Source organism: Tiliqua scincoides, chromosome 3 (assembly GCF_035046505.1).
Source record: "Tiliqua scincoides isolate rTilSci1 chromosome 3, rTilSci1.hap2, whole genome shotgun sequence".
Classification (NCBI taxonomy): Eukaryota; Metazoa; Chordata; class Lepidosauria; order Squamata; family Scincidae; genus Tiliqua; species Tiliqua scincoides.
In genome coordinates this window covers 142,945,369-142,968,347 of record NC_089823.1, presented here as the reverse complement: position 1 = coordinate 142,968,347, position 22,979 = coordinate 142,945,369, and the positions used below count along the sequence as shown (strand labels likewise).

Genomic DNA, 22,979 nt, shown 5'->3' with positions numbered 1-22,979 from the left:
CAATTGGAAATGACCAAATAAAATATTGGGATAATTTACTAGGTTGGTTGAAACTCTTTTTGCTTCCTTCAGATAAATGTGGATGTTTTTCTCAAACAGTAATCAACAAATTCACTACGTTTTTTTTCTTTAGGCAAAATTTGTTGGCAACTAGTGATAGAGTCACAGTTGAGGGTCTGCATCTTAGTCTTGCAGTGCTGCATGAAGAATTTAGCTTCTATCAGCCTTCTGGCTACAGGGGTATTAGTGCTCAATATATGTGTCTATTATAAGAGGGGGAACAGAAGGCCTAGAAACCATATCTAGATAGGTAAGTTATTTCCTCTACCTGTGTTGCCAATATGAGGGGATTTACCCTTGGGCCAGTCATTCTGGGGAGAAGGAAAGAGCTTTCAACTTGATACTTACACCTTGGTAACTAGGTTGAGTACAGTTTGAAAGTCTCATGTGTTCTACTTGATGCATACAATGAAAGGGCACTATGATCAGATGACAAGAGTTCTAAAGGATTCTGCTTGCTAGGATTGCCAATGACATCAGCACAGAAGTTTGCCTGAACTGTGCTGTACTTCAGAAGACAACAGGGCTGCAGGGGAGACCACTCTCTCAATTCATATATTTTCTTTTCACAGTTCCATTCCACGGAATACACTTCTGACAATTTAGCCCCTTCAGAAATTCATGGCTGTCGAGGAGAGACAGGAGCACACTGGCTAGGCATTTCCCTTGTGCCAGGATTACCCATAGCCATGCTCCAGGCTCTTCACACATTCAGTATTTGTCTGCAGGGACACTGAACCTGGGATGACCTGCTCACATTCTAGTATCTCACATTCTAGATAGTGCGGGGGGGGGGGAATAGCTAGCCCATATGCTCCCATTGAATCGCCTCATGCACTGGAACTCTATGAGAACCCCAGCATATAAATAAGGCAAATGTTTCACGTAAAACTATCCGATGTGTAGTAATTTCACATTTTGGAATCTTTCATTTGATCTCGGCAACCCCTTCAGATGTTTCCTTTCTTCAAATTCCCAGAAATACAGGGAATTGAAACAGATTCAGTGGTTAGGATGCTCATAAAGTTGTAAACAACTGCTTTGCAAGTATATAGGGAGCGGTTTTGTTCTTTAGAGACACAGGGAACTTGCCATTCCACTTGCTTATAAAAATTTCACTTCACTGAACTGCAGCAATGAGGCACATGGCACAGAAATAAATCTCACAGTAACACTGAATGGGTGGGTCAATGTACAATTTTCTCTGACAATAATATGCATGTGTTGTGCCATTTTGCTTTGCTGAGAGCTTAGTTTGAGCTAGAAAACTTCCCGAGTCATTACAGAAACCAGTTTAGACCAACAGACTAAACCATGGAATCTATGGAGTAACAATAAACAGCCTCCCTGAGAATATGCAGAATGTGCTCCTACATCAGTAAGTAGACCCTGAGCTTCCCACAAAAAAAAGCTTGTAGGGCAGATTTCCAAAGGATGTGACTTCAAGGTCAGTTTGAGTGCCAGCACCTCTCATCCTAGAAAGATGAGAACACTCCGCCACTTTTGGTCTCTGTCACCCAAAATGAAACAAAAGCTGTTTCCAGTTTTATGAGATAAGTTCATACTTAGGGAATGGGTCAAAAATTTACTTTTTCTTCAGCTCTTGTCATGCTTGCACTTCAGAATATTCTGGTAATATTTTACAGTTTTTATCAGTATTATTTGCTCTTTCCTCTGATCATTTCCTCTTTCCTGGGACTGCACAAGTCCTGTGGGGTGTCCCTTGAGACAATATATGCTTTTATTTATTTCATCATCAATCTTTCACCAAAGCCACATTTTAATGAGACAGTGGCATTTCCCAAGGAAAAAGTGTGTACATAGGAAATGCCAGCATGTGAAAGGGTGCAAACTGCCCCCACAGGAGATTTGTGATGTTTGGTTCATTGGATTTTTGTAACTCAAGAGTTGCCAAAATGCCTCAGTACAGTAATGTTTATCTTCCCTTTGCAGTTCTTTAATTATCACATTTGTATTCTACCCTTCCTCAGGGTAGTTTACATGTAATTACCCCTTATCTCTATGAAGTAGGTTTGTTCAAGGCCACCCAATAAGTTTCATAGAATTCAAACTCAGGTCTCCTCATTTCAAAGATAACCCAGTACCCACTATACTATAGTGGACCCATAGACTGATGATTAGGCCCCAAAGGTGCTTGAGGGTTCACTGCAGCAGCTCACTTGTCTCTCATTTAAGGGCCAATTCTGAGGGGAACAGATATATCTATAAAGAATTTGCTAGTGAAGAACAGTGTGTGGTACAATGCTAACATCCCTGTTCTGGGGGGAAAAAAAATTATATTCCCTTTAGGATTTCTACCCATTTCTATAGGCAAGCAGTAAGCTCATTGCCTATATTAGCATTCCTCATCGGCATGCTTGCAAATGTGTGCCATCCAAATCAGGAAACAACAACAACAACAACAATTTTTCAAAACTGGCCTGCTTGCTGTAGAACAGTGGTTCTCAAACTTTTCACACTGGGACCCACTTCTTAGAATGAGAATCTGTCAGGACCCACTGAAAGTGATGTCATGACAGGAAGTGACATCATCAAGCAGGAAAATTTTTTAACAATCCTAGGCTGCAATCCTGACCACATTGAAGTGAGTCCAAATCTTTCCTAATGTTGGTGAATGCAAGATTTGCATGCAAGGAAAGGGGGCATCCTCAGATCTTGCTAGCCTTTTCCACATATGCCCAGAGGCCTCTACTGTGAAGTTCAGGTTTGTAAATACTTCAGACTGAGCTTTAAAAAAAAAAAAATCACTTGAAATTCCTAAAAAAATATGAGTCTGAATCAAAATAAATCAACATCTTGGTGCAACCCCAACCCAGAATTTGATGCAACAGGATTTTGCATGAATAATCTGGGTAAAAAAGCTAACATTTGCATTATTTGATATCACAATGGTATACATGACACAATTCCACAGGGAAAGAGGATATATACACTGGCATAATTCAAGGAAATGGATGTGAAATGTTGATATGAGATAATGAACGCTTGTAGCTTGTGGGAGGGCAAGGGAACAGGGAATTGGTACAAAATGGCAAAAAAGCCCCCTGTGCAACTGAAGGCACACAGACACAGACACATGCCACATGCAGCTCTTTCGGGGAAGCACTAAATGTGAGGGTGCCCGAGTGCTGCATTTCTCATTTCAAACCTCTGCTTGAGCTCCGACACCAGGGCACTGTTGGTTGTGCAAGCAGCGCTCTCCTTCTTCAGCGGCTTGTTTGCCATCGGGGAGCTCAGGGATCCTGACACTGTGGGCACTCTCCATTCAGGGGCACTGACTTTGAACACTGGAGCTGGGGGCGGAGCTGGAACCGTGGGTGGTGGTGGAGGAAGCACCTGAAAGTTGTTGTTGCTGTTCTCATTCTGCAGGCTCTTGGTATCCTCTTCAACAGCAAACTTCTCAGCTGCATTGCTGGACCTCTTGAATTTCAGCCATTCCATCCTGATTGTCCTCGACTGGAAGTTCTGTCTTTTTTTAATGATCCGTCGCACAGGCATGACTTTGTTGGATCTTTTATTGCGCCAGAACATGGCAGTGGAGATCAAGATGGTGATCATTACCATCACCCCCATGACACCGGCTAGCACGCCTAAGGCTTTCATGGGGTTATCTTTTGTTTGCATCAAAAAGGCAGCCATAGGCCCTTTGCGAAGAGTCTGTAAAAGAGTACAAAGAGAACATGTGACTTACTTCTGGGGCACAGACAGAGACTGCATGTTCATTTGTCCAAAATATGTAACAACCAGGGTGGACCAACACTCCCTGTCTTCAGTTGGGCACTGGGAAATCAGATTCAGTACCATGAAGGCTAAAGGCAATCCTTACAATATTGTGTTGTAATGGAGCTTTTTGCCCAGTAGATTTTTCAACTATTCTTATACAATACTCTAGTATCTGTTATTTGCAAGTGGAAACAAAATCACTGGGAGCCCCAGAATTTGCAACCAAGTGTGTGTGTCTACTGTAGACTTAAAACTCATTCCCTCCCTCGCAAGGAGGTCTGGGAACTGTAGTTGTGTGAGAAAGAGAATTTTCAACACCCACAAACTGCAATACTTAGAATTCTTGGAGAGAAAGCCATCATCATTAAGCTGGTATCAAACTGAGATAATGTCATAGTGCATATATATATCTTGAAGGTGTCATTGCCCCTTAAATTTGATTTCAGAATCCAAAAAAGTGAAACAATATTTTCAGACCAAATATTAGTAACACAATTTTCTCTGCCTATTACTCCATCTTCAATTTAACATATATTGAGGCTGTTAAATAAGTTTTTAAATGGGAAAAGGTGATTGTGTCCTGTTTTCTAGTACTCTTTTACAGACATTACAAAAAGCAAACAAACAACACTCTGGGGTAATTGAGTTGGACAGGCCATGATTTTTCCTTTTAAAAAATTCTAAACATTAAGGAAGAGGTAACATAGTATCTCTAGATGGCATATTGAGGACAAATGAATGTACAGTTCATTTAGCAGCACATATTATGTCGTGGTGGTCCCCGTATAATTTTCCTGATTTTGCCCTGAGGATAAAGCTTGGATCTTTTCACACTTCTGCAGTATTTGATGGTGGAGATCACCATGGTTATAGAAATGCTGAAAAGGATGCCACTCATGCAAATCCCAAATATTGTCCATGGATGTTTCTTGAGACCTAACACATAGGATTTTACCCTTGCTTTGATCTGGAAATGTCAAAAACAAAAAAATCGATCAAATCCTGCACCACTGTCATTATGGAAATGAAAGACTTTTTATTTTTAAATGCAGCTTTGCTCCTGGGGTTGCTCTTGATACGCCCCAGCGTATTAACGGCTAAAACAATGGAAGAAGTAAGTATTCTATTAATTAGAATTCAGTGGCTCTCACACCTTTAGCATCAGGACCCACTTTTTAGAATGAGAATCTGTCAGGACCCACAGGAGTGATGTTATGACAGGAAGTGGCATCATCAAGCAGGAAACTTTTTACCAATCCTAGGCTGCAATCCTACCCACACTTACCAGGAGTAAGTCCCATTTACTATCATTGTTATAAGAATATACATAGTAGCTTGTTAAAAGTACAGGTCTATAACTTTTTCCCAAATGCAGTCACATACTATGGTAGCATCAAGTCTAATATTTTAAAAATAAAATATTGAAATGAATGGGGACCCACCTGAAATTGGCTCGTGACCCACCTAGTGGGTCCCGACCCACAGTTTGAGAAACACTGAATTAGACATAGCAAGATTATCCAATAAGAATGAATGAGTACTTGAAGTCATTCATAGCAGTAAGATGAACAGGAAGATTAGATATCTGGGGAATGAAAACATCCAAACACAGAATTTGTTATCTGTTTTGATGTGTCCTGATCAATCTTTTTGTGTAGGTAAAAGTATTATTGCCATGCCAAGGCTGGGATGAAGGAATCTGAATATCCTTGTTCAAATATCCTTGTTCATGCCAGATGCAGGGGAGGGCACCAGGATGAGGTCTCTTGTTATCTGGTCCAGTGGGGCTGTTCTTATGTTCTTATGATGTGTTCTACAGCCTAGGGTCCCTGAGACTGAAGGTTCGTGGCTGGAGAAGTGGAGCCTGTAGTAGAACAGGCAGAAAGCACTGCTCTGCTGATCTAGCAAAAGTCCAGGCTCCCAATATTTACACCAGACAGATCAATCCAGAGCTTTCATACTGCCTGCCAGTCCCGGGGGATTGGCACACAGCTGTCTTCTGTGATTACTCACTGGATACGTAACACCAGCCAGCAAGGGGAGCTGAATATTAATCAGGAGTGCTCTGACACACCATTCCTTTCCAACACTGTGCTAAAAACTTTGGGCCCCATTTCTCATTTTATGTCAACTGTCACAATGGTGAGAACAGTAGGAGACAGCTACACAAGGGTAACTGTGTGCAGAACTGGGAGCTTAGGGACTGACTGTGCTCTAATCTATGTCCATGGATTTGAGTGATACAGAATCAAATCTTTGCAGGATTTTCGGAGGGGCCCAAAAACAATATATGCTCTTTGGCTGTCTGAATAATATCATCTTTTAGAAGTGCTCCACATAGAGGAAAAACATATTCATAATTAGATGCAATTACGATGAGGGCCATTTCTCCAACGTTGCTGTGCACTGCAGCACATCATAAGCATTCTTATGCTGAGTTTAATTAATTTAATGTTAATTTAACATTGAAATGAAGCTGTGTGTAAAGTACTTGCCCATGTATGTGATCTCATTTTAAAGACCCTTGCTTTGGTCAACAGCCCAAGCCTAACTAAAAGTTATGATAGCAGAGCAGAAATTCTGCTACTGTCAACAGTCCTATGGTGGTGCCCCCAGTGTGCTGCTGGCAGCCATTTTGGAACCATCATCACAAACAGCAGCAGCGTCAGCAGGAGTGCAAGTAAGCTGGTACAAGGGTGGGTGCTGGGACGGATAGGGTGAGGAAGGGGAGAGGAGGAACCGGTGGGTGGTGAGAATGGTGAGTAGAAGGTAGAACGGGGAGAGCGGGATGAATCTTGGCAGCACCAACATGTGCTAGGGTCCTATCCCCTTTCCCTCTCCTTTCCTTGGTTCTCTGTCAGCCAAATTACTGCAGCAGATCTAAGGAGATATATCCAGTTAGCATAGGCTTACCCCAGGGCAAGGGGACAAAAGTTCCTTTACCATGAGGAGACATCTGCAGCAGCCCCCACCCACCTAAAGATGCAGCACATGCTTCGTTGGCGCAGCTGCGTCAGTGGGGGGTGGGGGGGGGTTAGTTTTGAGCCCCAAGGCACTCATAGCATTAGTACATCAGCAGTATGTCTGCCCAGAACCGAGGTCATTGGTGTGCTGAGATTGCATGGGAACAGCCTGTAGCACACAGTTAAAGCATTTTAAACAAGATGGCAGCTGTGCATAACTCTGCCCTGGGATCGAAGGGTTTCTGGCTTTATAACCATAATATGCACTGATGGCCACTGGCTTAGATGACTTTACAAAAGGATTATTAGACACATTCATGGTGGATAGGTATATTGATAGCGATTAACAGTTATAGTTCCTTAACAAGGATGAGGTCTCTTGTTATCTGGTGTGCTCCCTGGGGCATTTGGTGGGCCGCTGTGAGATACAGGAAGCTGGACTAGATGGGCCTATGGCCCGATCCAGTGGGGCTGTTCTTATGTTCTTAACAGAACCTATTATTTTTCTATTTTCTATCTATTATTACCAGCTACTGATAAACAACAAGCGATGATCATTGTCCTTCTGCCCTGTTTCTGTGCTTTCAAAAGCAGCTGGTTCCATGGTAAACACAATGCTGCACTCAGAACTAGGGTATGGCTAACTCATACAAAATGGAAAGCAGTCTTGCTCTGCCTATGTGGAAACCAGGAGGCAACCTTTCTGTCAGCAGGGAAGGTGCTTAAAGTGCTCACTTGGCTTTTCCTATGTTTGTCAGGAACAGAAGGTCACATGCTCATCTTTTGTGTGGCTAAACTTCCATTCCTCTACTTCCTCTTGAGTCTTAACAGTAGAGGTGGAAGCCTTAGTAAACCTTCAGAGCTCTCAACAGGCAGTCAGGCTGCTTCCCATATATGTGTAATGTGTGCAAACTTGCTTTAAACAGACCTTGTTTTGAACCAGAAAGACAATCCTCACATTCAGGACAGGAAGTTACTCTACATCATTTTCATACCTTCTAACTCTGCGTTTCTATAAAGAACATTGTTAACAAACTCTGCAAAACCATCACATGCTCTGACATGATAGGTAACAGCCTTCAGATTTCAAGGCATAGAAACCTAGGCTTAAAAATTTACTAATAAAAATATCTGCAGTCAATGACAGATAAGTAAATAGCATATGCTCTTCAGAGCATTTTTTTTTTCCAAACTAGAGGTTATTAAAGAAAGCGTTGGTTTGTAATCAGTATCTCTTTTGTAAAAATAGAATCAGTTAAATAAAATAGCCTTGGGGAATGTTTTTTTATCGCTGCATTGTTTCAAGAGCAAAAGATCTTCCTGATGCGTGAAACCACCAAACCTAGCCACAAGGCATTCATCTCAAAGGGAGCAGACTTGTGCTAATTGTAATGGTAAATGTTAATCAAAAATATGCCTGTTTAATTACTCGACGTGATTAACACTGCTGGACACCTCTAGTTACATTGTCAAAGGAGCTCTTCCTTTAAAAGGAAAAACAGCACAAAGTACTGCAGAAAACAGAGGGGTGGATCAGGCACAGTGAAAGAAACATATGCAGTCAACTACATTCTAATTAGAAAAGGATGCCTTAACCACATGCTACTAGTTTTGATCATGCCATCATCACCTGAAATGATTTTCAAGTGGCACTTGTTGATCTTTTATTCTTGACAAATGCAACTCAGACTTAAGATGGATTCATCCATGCACTGTGCTTACTGGGGTAAGTGCAGTTGCAATGAAGAGATAAATGGGGAAAGAAAGATCAACTATAAAAAAACAAGTGAATAGAACCTTGTTCCATTCATGATACAAGCAACTAAATCATTGCTTGCAGACAAAATTACAAGAACAACAGGACAGAAAATTCAGGGTAACACCTGGGATACATATGCTTTGGGAACAATGAAGCTTGAAGAGGGCTGATGGAGGATACGTCAAACTTCTTTGGTACTAATAAGCAATGTTTATTGAATGAAAATTCAAAACATGTTGATGATTTCCTGGTCCACTGACATTAACTGACATGAGATCTCCTTTTGTGGGCTGCGTCAGCACAAAGATAATGGACAGAGGGGAATCTTCACCTATGAAAGAAGAGCCTCTAGACTGACATACATGAGTACTGTCACATGTACATTATTGCACATGACCTCTCTTTCCAAATGCGCATAGTCTTTCCTAACTCCATCTGGGTTCCTTGGCTGACATTCCAGAGGGTTAGCCAGGACATTGTGCGGAAGGGGAAGAGGCATGGCTCCCTCTAATCAAGATCATGCTAAATAAGGGCAATTGATCAGGATGGAAGCTGTATCACTGAGGGGCTTCTGTGCGCCACCTTCCTCTAAGGCAGTGGTTCCCAAACGTTTTCAACCTGCGGCTCCCTTGACATATTGGTCATTGCCTACACTTCCCTATTGCATTACTTTTTTGGGAGGGAAGATGCAGTAAGCCATAAGGACAAAAAAGCCAGTAGGTCAATGGAACTGCAGGTTGAAAAAGCCTCTCAGCTGGCATGCAAAGTCACACTCTGACTGAATATGGGTAGAGAGGGCAGAGTGGCCCCACAAGTAGGAATCAGGGAAGACCTGCCAACCTAGGGAGGCCGGTGAAGGAGGAAGAATGAAGTGGGGGAGGGCAGTATGGGAATGAGTGGAATGGAGAAGTGAGGGGTCTGGGAAGGGGGTGGGCTCAGCAGCAGTGGCATCCACCAAATCCAAACCCCCTTTCTGGATGGTGTCCCCCAAACCAGGTCTATGCAGACTTGTGCCAGCAATTTCATTGGTGCAGGTGTGACCAGACCCATCCGGGCCTTAGAGGCTTACCCCCAGGTAAGTGAATATTTGTTCCTTACCCAAAGGAGACCTCAAGGACCGCCACCTCCATGGTGCAGTATGTGCTTCAGTGGCACAGCTGCACTGGTGGTGGGGGAAGGGGTAGGACTGGGCCATTATTGTGTTAGGCTGTAGTCTCAGAGTGAATAAGAAGCTGTGGTGGTGTTGCTTTGTCTACTGCCTCCACAGAGCCCCTGAAGTGAAATCTAGTTTTTTATCTATCATTATGAAAACATGCCTAGTTTCATACAGAAAAGAAAATGGTATATACTTTAAGTGTAGTTTAATAGCTATGAATATCTAGATATTCATCATACATCTCTATCCAGGTTGTGTCCAGAGGAAATGCCCCAATTGTCCACCCTAGTTGAGCTACTGAAGGAATTCTGGTGGCACGTGTATTAGCGCGCCACCGGCGTTTACCCTGCCCCCTCACGAGACACAGGACGGGCCAGCCTCGCAGCCGATTGGCTGTGGGCTAATTGGTCTGGGGCCACGTGCAGGCTGCTCGGAGGAGCCCGCGCAGTCGGGACCAGGCAGCAGTCAGGGAAGGACCTCTTGCACGCTGCTCCCCGACTCAGGCCACGTTGCTGGGGCCTCGAGCCCAGCAGACTTGGCTGCAGGCGCCCGCCTGCCCTCTCGGCTTACCTGTGGGCAGCGAGCGGTTGCTGGTGGTGTCGCCTGGGTTGGGCTTCTTGGCTGGGTTGCGGTGGGCTGCCTTGAGGGGGCGGCGGTCCAGCTGCGCCCCTCTTTGGCCGCGTGTGTGCGGCTGGTGTGCCCACGCCTCCGGTGGGCTTGGTGTGCCTTGGGGCTGGTGCTTGGCTGCTCTCCTCGAGGCTGCTGCCTGCGCTCAGCGAGAGCGCTCAGCGGGAGCCGCTGAGCGCCGGACCTTCCCCCCCACCTCCCTCGCTCAGCGCCCGACCCCCCCCATCTCCCCAGGCTAGTTTGGGTGGCCAGCGCTTGGGTGCCTGGCGGCTCTGCATGGGTCCGTGTTTGAGCCTGCTGGTCGTTTGGGGTGCATGTGTGAAACGGGTCGCCTGCTTGGTGTGCAGGTGCCCCGTGGGAGCGCTGTTTGGGCGCGTGCCTGGCTGCAGCTGGTGCCTGCCGCCCTTGGGGTTGCTCTGCCTCCTGCCCGGCTGCTTGTTGAGCCTGCAGGCAGAGGCACCAGGAGCTTTTCTCCGCACCTTCCTCCGTTTGGGGCTTTCAGAGGTTGCCAGCCTCCTCCCTAGCACATACCTGGGAAAGGCATTTTACCAGGATTTTGCTTCCTTTGCTCGCCTGTAAGGCCTGGTGGCTGAGTGGTGTTTTACACTCAACATTGAGCAAAGCTAAGCAGAGTCAGCTGTGGTTCAAAATTGGATGGGAGACCGCAAGTTGGATAACTGTTTTGCTGTGTTATTTGTATGCTAGTTTAAAAAAAAAAAAAAAAAAAAGGGGGGGGGGAGAAAACAAGAAGTTGATGGGATAAATGAATAAAGAGGTGAGATTTAAATAAATAAATAAATAAATAAATAATTATTTTAATAAAAATAAATAATAATAGTAATAAAAAAAAACAAATTCCATAATTAAGGCAGTTGTAGTTAAAATATAAATTAATAACAAAACAAACCAAAAAAAAAAAAAAAAAGAATTTTGAAATTAAAATTGAATAAAAATAAGTTCAAGGGCGTGGGAGAATTAGAGTAGCTTAGTGGTAAGTATTATAAGGTTGATTGGTTAGTTATCACTGCTTCCCCCCCACAGTTCAATCGTCACTATGCCTAAGAGAAACAAGAAATCCGGGGGGAAGGCCCCAAAGCGCCCCCCCCCAATCCCGCACCAGCTTCCTCCTCGGATGAGGAGAATGATACAGCTGAGCTGCGGGCCCTGGTTGCACGGGTGGAGGCTCTTGAGAAGGAGAAAGCAATGCGTGACGCTGGGTTGGGAGATGGTGGTAGCACATCAGGTGCTCCCCCCCCCCAGTCGAAAGTCTACCAGAAAAGGGTGTGGTGCAAAGCTCATGGAAATCCTCTCTTCCAGGTTAACTGCTTTGGAGAAACCAGTTGAGCGGCACGCTCCGCCTGGACCTCCTGTTGTTCAGGTGCAGGCATCAGACCCTGAGGAGCAGCAGCATTCGCAAGGAGCATCTTGCCAGGCAGTACCCATGCCTTCAACGGGTGAGAGCGGGCAGATGGATAACTCAGCCTGGGCTGGTGTATGGGATGAGCGTGAAGGTGTAACTTCCCCAGTGTTGGCACCTGCGACTCCGTTGCCGTATTGGCCGACTTGGGGTTATTCTCAGGTGCCGCAAGTCCCCCCCTTTCCATATTCACCAGGAATATGGCAGCAACCTGGGATCTCCTCAGGGGCGACAGCATCCCAAGTGGGGCAGACCGTGGCTGCCGCTCTGCCGTTTACGGGGGTTTCCCCAGTCTCTGGTGTCCCGTATGGCCTCGCCCCTTATGCCAATGTCCCATATGGGGTTTTTTCTCAGGGAGCCACAGAAGGGTCAGGTGAGCGTCCGCGAGTGGCTTACGGGGATGTGGCCCTGCCTTTGGGTGGTCACCTTGCCTTGGCAGTTAAAGAGAAAATTTGGAGGGGCGAGTTTGTCGATGTTTTTACTTTATTGCATAAGGAACCTGAGCCAACCCTGAAGGTGGGTGACCCAGCGCCTGATCCCCAAGTGGCACGAAGGCGGAAAATTGATAAGAATTGGAATAACTGGTTAAATGGATACATTATTTATGCTGCAGTTGTTGTTCAGATGCAGCCAGCACGGGCAACTGCGCTTTTTAAGTACCTGGATATTATCCACAGGGCTTTCCGCGAATATGCGGGCGCGGCCTGGCTTGCATATGATGAACATTTTCGTTTACGTGCTTCGCACGACCCCGCCCTTGACTGGCGGATTCCACAGTGGGAATTGTGGGTCCAAATTGTCCTGCCGGCCCGGTCCAATTTGGGTGACCGATCTGATAGTGGGCATTTGATTGCTCGGAGCACCACCGGGCCAGTGGCAGGGATGTCAGGAGTGCGTTGGGTTCAACCCCCCCGCTCTTGCTACGAGTTTAACTCCACAGGGCGGTGCAGTAAGGCAGGCTGCACTTTTGCACATGTCTGTGGGCAGTGCAACGGTCAGCACTCAGTGTCCGTGTGCCCCAAGTTGGCAGGTTTTAGGAGGGGTCCCAGGCCCCAAGCTGGGCAGGCCAAGAGAGGGGGCGGTCAGCCCCCTCAAGCTGGAAAGGGGGCCCACCCCGATTAGAGTAGAGGCGTTGGCTTCATTTTTGAAGGGGTATCCGAAGTTTCAAGATGCTCAGATATTATTGGAAGGTTTTTCTAAAGGATTTCGGATTCCCGCGCCTCCTCCCTCCAGATCTACCTGGACCAGGAATCTCCCATCTGTCAAGGGAATGGAGGGGATAGTTCAAGCTAAGATAGATAAGGAATTGGGAGCCGGCCGTTTGGCGGGCCCCTTTAAGTCTCCTCCGTTTCACAAGGTTCAGGTGTCCCCTTTAGGTGTAGTCCCCAAGAAGGTCCCTGGGACCTTCCGTCTCATTCACCATCTGTCCTATCCTTACGGGGACTCAGTTAATGATAGGATCCCTGCGCACCTTTGTTCAGTGCGCTATACTTCGTTGGACCAAGCTATCGGGGTGGTACGTGGCTGTGGCCGTGGTGCCCTCATGGCCAAGGCGGATATTGAGTCTGCATTCAGACTCTTGCCTGTCCACCCCGATGATTTTTGTTTGCTTGGTTTTCAGTTTAACGGTTCCCTATACCTGGATAAAGCGCTGCCAATGGGATGCGCAATCTCCTGTGCCCTTTTTGAGAAATTTAGCTCCTTTTTGGAGTGGGTAGTGGTGAGCAGGGCACGACTCGCCTCAGTGGTCCATTATCTTGATGATTTTCTTTTCGTGGGCGCGGGTGGATCTGATCAGTGCCTGCACCTGCTACATACCTTTGTGGCTGTGTGCAAGGAGTTGGGGGTTCCCCTTGCCCATGAAAAGACTGAGGGCCCCTCGACTACCCTTACGTTTTTGGGTATTGAATTGGACACTGTACAGCAGTGCAGTAGACTGCCTGGTGATAAGTTGGTTAGGATGCAGCAGTTAATTCGTGCTGGCCTCCAGGCTCGGAAATTGTCCTTGAGGCATTTGCAGGTTCTGGTGGGGCATTTGAATTTTGCCTGCAGGGTAGTTGCCCCTGGTCGAGCCTTTTTGCGGAGGCTGTGTGATTGCATGGCGGGTATCAAGAAGCCTCACCACCGCCTGCGGATCACACAGGACATGAAGGCAGATTTGGTAACCTGGTTACAGTTTTTGGAATTTTATAATGGTGTATCTTTTTGGCGGCAGGAGTGTTTACTTGAGGCGGAGCTGCAAGTTCACTCCGATGCTGCGGGTGGTTTTGGGTTTGGAGTTTATTTTAGAGGGAGATGGTGTTCCGCCCCTTGGCCGGATGCATGGGTTTCAGAGGGGGTTACAGCGGACATGACTTTTTTGGAGCTGTTCCCCCTTGTGGTGGCAGTTCATTTATGGGCAGAGGAATTTGCCAACTCCACCGTGCGTTTCTGGTGCGACAACCAAGCTGTGGTGTTTGTCGTTAACCAGCAGACGTCCCGGTCCCCACGGGTTATGAGGCTGGTGAGGGTGTTCGTTTTGCACTGCCTTAAAAATAACATCTTGTTTTTGGCTAAGCATGTCCCGGGTCTTGACAACGGCATAGCCGATGCCCTATCTCGTTTTCAGGTGGAGCGTTTCCGTCAGCTGGCACCGGGGGCGCTGCGGGAGCCCGATCCGATGCCCCTTTGGCTTTGGACCCTTGGCTGTGCAGAGCGCAACATGTAATTTGGTCTGCGCTCGCGCCTTCTACCCGTCACAGCTATCAAAGTAAGGCAAGGGAATTTGAGGCCTTTCGGGCAGCCCTGGCTTTACCCCAAGTCTGGCCTATTCCTCCGGAACACCTGATGCGGTTCCTGTTATACCTGCATAGCATTAATGTAGCTTGTAGGTCTTTATCAGTGTACTTGGCGGCATTGGCATTTTGTGCCAAGGCCTCAGGTTTTGCTGATGCTACTGCAGACTTTAGGGTACGCAAGTTGGTCGAGGGTTTGAAAAGGATCTGTCCCCCTATGCCTGACCGGCGTAAGCCCATTACCCCTGGGATTTTAGTCAGGTTGATTAATCGTTTTGAGGTGCTGTGTTCGACTCCTTATGAGTCCTTGTTGTTTAGAACCATCAGCATCATTATGTTTTTTGGTGCCTTCCGCCCCAGTGAGGTTTTATGTGCCTCAGCGGGCGACGAGTCTGGTAGAGCCTTACAGCTGCAGGATGTACTTATTAAGGCTGATGGGGTCATTATCACTCTCCGTCGTTCGAAAACTGACCAGCGGGGGGTGGGTTTTAAAGTGCGACTGGGCCTGGCGCAGAACCTAGCCTTGTGCCCAGTAAGGACACTTCGGTCTTACTTGGCTGCACGTCCTGCGGTTCGGGGTGCCTTGTTCTGCCATGTTGATGCCTCACCTGTTACGTTTTTTCAGTTTAGGGTCCTTTTTCGCAGGGCAGTGGCGGACCTTGGGTTTCGGGCGGAAGATTACGGCCTGCACTCTTTCAGGATTGGGGCTGCATCAGCTGCAGCTGATCTCGGCCTCCCAGCTCGGGACATTCAGAGGATTGGCCGTTGGCGCTCCTGGGCATTTAAATATTATGTCAGAGAGCCTGACGAGCGCTGAGTGGGATGGGCTCCGCTATTTCCCCCTCGCCCTGGTGGTAGGGGCGAGGGGTGATGCAGATACCACATGAAATTTCCGGGCATGGCCCGTGACAGCGGTTGGGCGCTCTTTGTTCTGGCATTGCCAGTTGTTTATAGTGGCACTGCCACATGTTCCTGTGTTGCATGCTATATTTCCGGGTTTGTCCCGTGACAGCGGTTGGGCGCTCTCTTGCACTGGCTTCGCCAGGTGCTATATAGTTAAGTGATGCATGTTTCTGGAATTGTGATTCCTGTTTTTTCCTGTCCACAGGTTCCAGGGCGGGAGCAGTTCGGGTCCTTATCTGCGGCCACTCCATCGTTTTCTGGGCAAGGAAGAGGGCGGCCTCCAGTAGCTTTGGCACGCAGCTGCAGCTCGGTTCATTGGCTACTGTGCATTGGGTTGCACGGCGGGGAATGCTGTGGGATCAGCTTCTTCCCGCTTTTTATGAGTTTGTGCATGCCCATGCCCCGCCTCACATCATTGTTATTCATTTGGGGGAGAACGACCTGGGCCAGAGGACGACTCTGTCCTTGAGGCTTCAGGCCTGCAGCGATATTCTCCACATTAGTCAGTGTTTTCGCGGGATGGTCATCTTATGGTCTGACCTCTTGCCTCGCAGGGTTTGGCGTTATGCCTCTAATGTTAAAAAGATCGAACTGGCTAGGAAGAAAGTAAATTCGTATGTGAGGCGGGCGGTGCTCCGTCATGGAGGCGGTGTCATTTCTCACCCAGGCATCAGCTATGATGTGCCCCAATTGTTCAGAAGCGATGGAGTACACCTTTCGGTGTTTGGCAATGATGTTTTTCTTCGTGATTTGCAACAGGGCCTGCGGAAATTTCTTTCCGTGTGGGGCGGTGGGGCCAAGCGCTAGGCTGACCCCCCGGGTGGCAGGTGTCGTGCGGGTTTTGGGTAGGTAAGGTCATATCGGTGTACACCGCAGGGTGGCAAGGGCCGGGTGGACTCCACGCTTGGTCATGCTGGCATTCCCGGCTGGGTGACGCAGGCTGGATGAACCTCGGCCTGGTGGTAAAGGCGCACCGCGGGTTCGCTCGGGTGGCCTGAGCTAGCCTGCCACCCTGCCCCTTCGGGGTGACAATGAAGGGGGCGGCAGGCTTGTACTGACGCTGCCCAGAGTCTGGTGTGGTCGCCCAAATCAATATAGGGGGAAGTAGACGGGCAGCTCCGTTTCCCCCATGTAGAACCCGCATGACTTATTTGTTAGGCCCTGTTGCAATCTGAAGTATATTTAAATAGTTAATAAAGTGGCCCTTTGTACCATATGCCCTTGCCTGTGTCTTTATTGGGGGGTGCTGGGTAATAAATTTCTCAGCCAACAGCACCTTCTCATTCCTTCAAATATTCCTCAACATGTTCGATAACAGGAGTTTTGCGAAGGTAAGCATTACAAATCTCTCTTTGTTTCACAACCATACATCTCTTCCCCTCACTCCCTTCCAGTTTGCCAGTTATCTCCACAATCTTCTTACCTCTTCAGTGATGTCAATCTTCAAGACAGCTGTGGTACTAAAAGAAGGGGAGCCTCTATCTTTAGCTTGGACTACCACCGACCATATGCAATCTTTGTTATTGGTGATGTTGTGAATGATGTCCAAGGACCTTATGTATGATTTCAGCTTTATTTCCCCGGTGCTCTGGTCTATATCAAACACATTCGCTGGATCTGCTTGCATAATGGAGTAGTCAACTATGTTGTTGGGTTCTTCTGCATCTTGGTCTATTGCCTGTTTTGGGGAGGGAGGGAGGGGGAGAAATTATGAAAGAGAATCTTTTGTTGAACGCAAGACCTTCAAGAGGGTAAATGCAAGAATTAAGTTAAAGACTGCATGGCATTCAATTCAATAGTAAAATAGTGAGTGGTAATAAATCAAAGTCAAAATGACACCTCTAATGTATATACATATGCACCTGTCATGCATTAAGACAGTCCTGCTCCTCCAGCATTCAAATAATTGTGCTAGGCTATAATTATTGCAAATACCTGTGACATTTCATGAGTGGGAAAAGAGCCTGGAGTATAGGGAGGGCTCCAGCTCCTTGTCCCATCCTTTTCCATTCCCTCAATTCAACCCATCCTTCTGCTAGACCTCTTCCCTGGAAATATTTCTTTGGCTTGCTTTCTTTTCTTCGCAGTCCAATATTTCCCAGACTCTGTCTGATCCCCAAACCCTTTGGGTTTGCTTTCTTTCTCTTTCTCCTCTTCCTCAGACTGCAGTGCTTCATTTCCCCCCATAAAAGTTACTAGCAACTATGCACTTGCAAAGAAGAAAGTAAAGTACTAAGAGGCACCAATAGGGTTGGCGCTAAACCTATTTCCTACACCTGGTGACCATTTAAAGAAGGATCAAGTCTTTTCCTATCATAGTGCCATCCTGAGTTCAGTTTCCTGGTCAGTCTAAAGTGTGATGGAATGCTAAGGTCTGGGAAAAAAAAATGTTCAGGTTTATACATCCTAATGGAAAAGTAAGTTCATTATTTAGCAATTTAACCCTTCTTAATAAACTTCATATTGCAAGCAAACAGTTGTGAGTGCTTATTCCAGGCTGCTCCTTCTTATGTTGAAAATGGGATAGCTTAGAGAAAACGTACAAGTAACTATGACATGACTCACCTCTACTTTCACAGGCGATCCAATAATCATGGTTTTTTCTTGGATGTTCTCATTGAACTCTGGGGAGTGGTCATTGACATCAAGCACAGTAATGAAGACTTCAGCCAAGCTATACTTCCCTTCTGTGTCTTCTACCTTGACATAGAAGTTGTATTTGGAGGCGACTTCTGCATCTAATACGGCCCATGGCTGAGTGTAGATAATCCCAGTGGATGGATGTATCAGGAACCTGGAAAACACCATGAAAAAATGGTGTTCATTTCCAGCTCAACTGAAATATAGAAGAAAGAACAGACCCCTTTTGGCTAGGTTTGATGTACCATTTTCAGAGGGATTTATCTCTTACTCCTAAGGTGACTCCAGTTCCAACCCTACTCCAATAGTTGTAATTTATATATGATAAATAGATATATTTAAAAAGTCCATTGCTCTCCCTATACCCCAAACAACATGTAATAAAAGAGACAGCCCAATTCAATTGCGCTCAGATGCAGCCATGCCAAGGATGCTGGTGCTGCATCCCATGGGGGAGTTTTAGGTCCTGGAGGCCACCTGGAGGTAAGACAACGTTTTCCCTTTGCCCTGGGGCAAGCCTTTGCCATCTCAATGGGTCTACCTGGATCTGCATTTGGGGCATACTTTTTCTGGTACCAGTCCAAGTGCACACAGAGAGATGTATCAAGGCTAGGAAAGGAGGATAGGATATTGGCAGCATGCCACAACCAATAATGCCTACCTCAGCACACCCTCTCCCCGCCTCAGTCTCAGGCCTGCTCCTCTCCCTCCCCATTCCTCCCACCCCCTGCCACCTGCACTGACTTACCAGTGCTGGGGTATCTTTGGAGGCCACTGGCACGTGGCTTCTGGACACTTGAGGTGGCAGTCTGGCTGTTCCGAATGGCATGTCACCTTTTGAGACCACCATAAAACATGCTGTGTTGCCACAACATTAGTTCTGGGGGCGCAGCAAGCTTATAGGATTGGGCCCTTAGTACAGAAAAATTCAGTTCCAGCACAACACTGATGTGTTTAGATGAAACGCGGAGTATTATCCAAGGTCTCCAGGGCCTCTTTGTTTGGAGGAGAGAGAGACTGAGAGAGGGAGATTTATTATCTGACATTTCAAGTTTCATATTTTCAAGCCATTCTGGTTATATTCCATGTTAACAGCTTTCGTATTTGTGAACTGCATCATGTGATGGATTTTCCCCCTCAGTGTAATCTCTCTGCATTGAAAACATAAGAGAACTGCATATTTATGCAGTTTGTAAGAACAACGTAGTGAGTCATGCCCTGAATGAAAGAAGACTTTCAAAATACAGGCAGGGGAAGCACAATGTCTCCAGTATTTGGCTGTTTGTTAGTTTTGCTGAACAGTTGATCCGATTCCATTTAAAACAAGAAAGGAAAGAACAACTGATTTCCTTCTGATACTGGATCTGCGCTCTTTAAGACACCTGCATGCCGAGTAATCTCATTGAGTACAGTTCTGTTCCAGAGAAGGCAGATTCTATGTTAAAGTAAGACTGGCACCTTACCCTCACCCCCAAAACATCTGAAAGCAGCAGGCTTGCTGAACTATCTGTCACACATTTCTTATCAATCATTTCAGATGACAGGCTGAATTTATTTTTGAAATACTAACAAGAAATTGGATTAAATTCAAGTGCCGATTGAATGATTTAGGAGGAAAGCTGAACTCAGCCTAATACTAGTGGAAATAATTCTTTCTGTTCCATTTTTTGATACATTCCCATTAGCAATGAAGTATGGATACATATAACTAAATCTGAGCCAAAAGTTATCTATGAGTTAAAAGTTATCTATCTGACTGAAAAAAAAGATAGTTTGGCAAATTTCATTCACTCCTCATTCGCTGCTGTGACCTGTTGTTCATTGTCCTACCAGTAGCATTGATGTACTTCCCAGAATTGCTCTAGTTTTTTTGTTTTCTTTATTTTGACACAAATCATCAAACTGAAGCTTGGAACCAATGCTTGCTGCTGGCATTATAATGTCAGAGAGCTAATCACCATCAGAATGAGCATTCTGGCAGCGTAAGCAGCTTTATGGCTGTCACAAATGCAACAGTGTCAGTGAGTATTGCCTGGTTGCTGCCACAAGTGACAATGGGCCAGGTCCACGTGACAATGAGAAGCAGATGCCAGTCACCACCGGTAAGTTTGTGCAGGGGCCGGGAAGGAGGCAGGGAGGGGGTCAGCAGAATGGGGAGGCAATGGGGGTGGGTAGGAAGGTGGACTGGGCCCACGAAGAGTGTGCGTTCAGTGGCAGTGGTGCCCGCCAAATTCTAACCCCGTTTCTGGGCCTTAACTACCTTCATGGGGCAGCGTGGACTTATGCTAGCTATAGAGCTGGTACAGGTCTGAGTTGACCCATGGTGACTGCTAGGGCTTACCCTGGAGCAAGGGAACAAACCCCAAGGAAGCCTCAATTTGCCAAAAGTCCCCTGCAGGATACAATGGAAGCTGTGTTGGTGTTGCTACATTGCTGCATGGGGAGTTACATAAGATTCGGTTGTTGGCACTAGAGCAGAGGTGCCCAAACCCTGGTCTGAGAGCCATTTACGGCCCTCAGGGACCCCCAATCTAGACCATGGGGAGCCCCCATTCTCTAATCTGATTATCTTGCCGATCTCTTGACTAAAATACGCAGCTTGTCCCTCAAAAACGGCCACGGTGCCAGAGGATTGGAGGATAGCAAATGTCACGCCAATCTGTAAAAAGGGAAAGAGGGTGGAACCGGGAAACTATAGGCTGGTCAGCCTAACATCTATACCAGGTAAGATGGTGGAATGCCTCATCAAAGATAGGCCTTGCTGAGGGAGAATCAGCATGGCTTCTGTAAGGGTAAGTCTTGCCTCTCAAACCTTTTAGAATTCTTTGAAAAGGTCAACAGGCATGTGGATGCGGAAGAACCCGTGGACATTATATATCTGGACTTTCAGAAGGCGTTCAACATGGTCCCTCACCAAAGGCTACTGAAAAAAACTCCACAGTCAGGGAATTATAGGGCGGGTCCTCTCCTGGACTGAGACCTGGTTGAAGACCAGGAAACAGAGAGTGGGTGTCAATGGGCAATTTTCATAATGCAGAGAGGTGAAAAGCGGTGTGCCCCAAGGATCTATCCTGGGACCAGTGCTCTTCCACCTCTTCATAAATGACCTGGAGACAGGGTTGAGCAGTGAGGTGGCTAAGTTTGCAGACGACACCAAACTTTTCTGAGTGGTGAAGGCCAGAAGTGATTGTGTGGAGCTCCAGAAGGATCTCTCCAAACTGGCAGAACGGGCAGCAAAATGGCAAATGCGTTTCAATGTAAGTAAGTGTAAAGTCACACACATTGGGGTAAAAAATCAAAACTTCACATATAAGCTAATCGGTCCTGAGCTGTCTGTGACAGATCAGGAGAGAGATCTTGGGGTGGTGGTGGACAAGTCGATGAAAGTGTCGACCCAATGTGCGGCAGCAGTAAAGAAGGCCAATTCTATGCTTGGGATCATTAGAAAAAGGTATTGAGAACAAAACAGCTAATATTATAATGCCGTTGTACAAATCGATGGTATGGCCACACCTGGAGTATTGCGTCCAGTTCTGGTCGCCGCATCTCAAAAAGGATATAGTGGAAATGGAAAAGGTGCAAAAGAGAGTGACTAAGATGATTACAGGGCTGGGGCACCTTCCTTATGAGGAAAGACTTCAGCGTTTGGGGCTCTTCAGCCTAGAAAAGAGACGCCTGAGGGGGCACATGATTGAGACATACAAAATTATGCAGGGGAAGGATAAAGTGGATAGAGAGATGCTCTTTACACTCTCACATAACACCAGAAACAGGGGACATCCACTAAAATTGAGTGTTGGGAGAGTTAGAACAGACAAAAGAAAATATTTCTTTACTCAGTGTATGGTTGGTCTGTGGAACTCCTTGCCACAGGATGTGGTGATGGCATCTGGCCTGGATGCCTTTAAAAGGGGATTGGACAAGTTTCTGGATGAAAAATCCATTATGGGTTACAAGCCATGATGTGAATGTGCAACCTCCTGATCTTAGAAATGGGCTATATCAGATGTAAGGGAGGGCACCAGGATGCAGGTCTCTTGTTATCCGGTGTGCTCCCTGGGGCATTTGGTGGGGCCGCTGTGAGATACAGGAAGCTGAACTAGATAGGCCTATGGCCTGATCCAGTGGGGCTGTTCTTATGTTCTTATAATGAGTCTCTGCCCCTGTGGAAGACTTGCTGGAGCCCGTGCTGGCCCAATGTGACTACTCTCAGTGCGAGGGCCAACTGTTTGACCTCTCATGCGAGTTGTAGGCCAAGGCTCTCTCCACTGCTTGCTGTTTCATGTCTATAAAGCAGCAGTGTCAACAAAGGAAAGGCCAACCTTGCTTTGTGCAAAGTCTTTTATAGGCCTTGAGCTATTGCAAGACCTTCATTCACTCATATAAGTTTCATCTCCATTTATGTAAATTTATGCAAATTTTAAATGTAAATTATTTCCCCCCCCCCCAACACAGTGTCAGAGAGATGATGTGGCCCTCCTGACAAAAGGTTTGGACATCCCTGCACTAGAGTAACAATGATGATGATAATACACTTTGCAGAATGGTGGGAGGGGCTGTAGCACAATGGTAGAGCATCTTCTTTGCATGTAGAATGTCACAGATTCAGTTCCTGTCATTCTAGGTAGGTCTGAAAAAGACCCTGAAAGGCTACAACTCACTATATGGTAGCTTGCCCAAGGTTTCCTTTCACCAGCAGCTGAAAACATAATTCTGCTTACAAGCATCGCCAACTAATCATTGATGTGATTTTCTATTTTCATGCTTCTTTTAACCGAATCTGATTTAATTATTGTACAATTGTTTTGCATTTGCATATTCAAGTAGGTCTAAGTGTGGTTTTCCATAGAAAGGTGACTCACAAATTGAACAAAAACCATCTTCTAATGCAGTGTCCCATGCAGAATTTTAAAACTTTAGTGTTATCATCTTATTG

General features: G+C 46.3%; 2 protein-coding genes across 2 annotated transcripts in view; one reads left to right on the top strand and one right to left on the bottom strand.

Moving 5' to 3' along the window:
• Nucleotides 1–3,186: 3,186 nt before the first annotated feature.
• The window catches only part of CDHR1 (cadherin related family member 1), an 87,285-nt gene continuing 67,492 nt past the window's right edge, over nucleotides 3,187–22,979 (bottom strand). The window contains exons 15-18 of the mRNA XM_066622178.1: nucleotides 17,969–18,197; nucleotides 16,827–17,081; nucleotides 4,760–4,771; nucleotides 3,187–3,738 (exon numbers count right to left, since the gene is read on the bottom strand). Of these exons, the coding sequence (XP_066478275.1) occupies nucleotides 3,187–3,738; nucleotides 4,760–4,771; nucleotides 16,827–17,081; nucleotides 17,969–18,197 (1,048 nt within the window). The remainder of the gene's footprint in view (nucleotides 3,739–4,759; nucleotides 4,772–16,826; nucleotides 17,082–17,968; nucleotides 18,198–22,979) is intronic.
• LOC136643826 (uncharacterized) lies at nucleotides 11,607–16,602 on the top strand. Its single transcript, XM_066619186.1, has 2 exons — nucleotides 11,607–11,763; nucleotides 15,609–16,602. Exons 1-2 carry the CDS (start codon nucleotides 11,607–11,609, stop codon nucleotides 16,208–16,210), a joined length of 759 nt encoding a protein of 252 aa, XP_066475283.1. The 3' UTR covers nucleotides 16,211–16,602.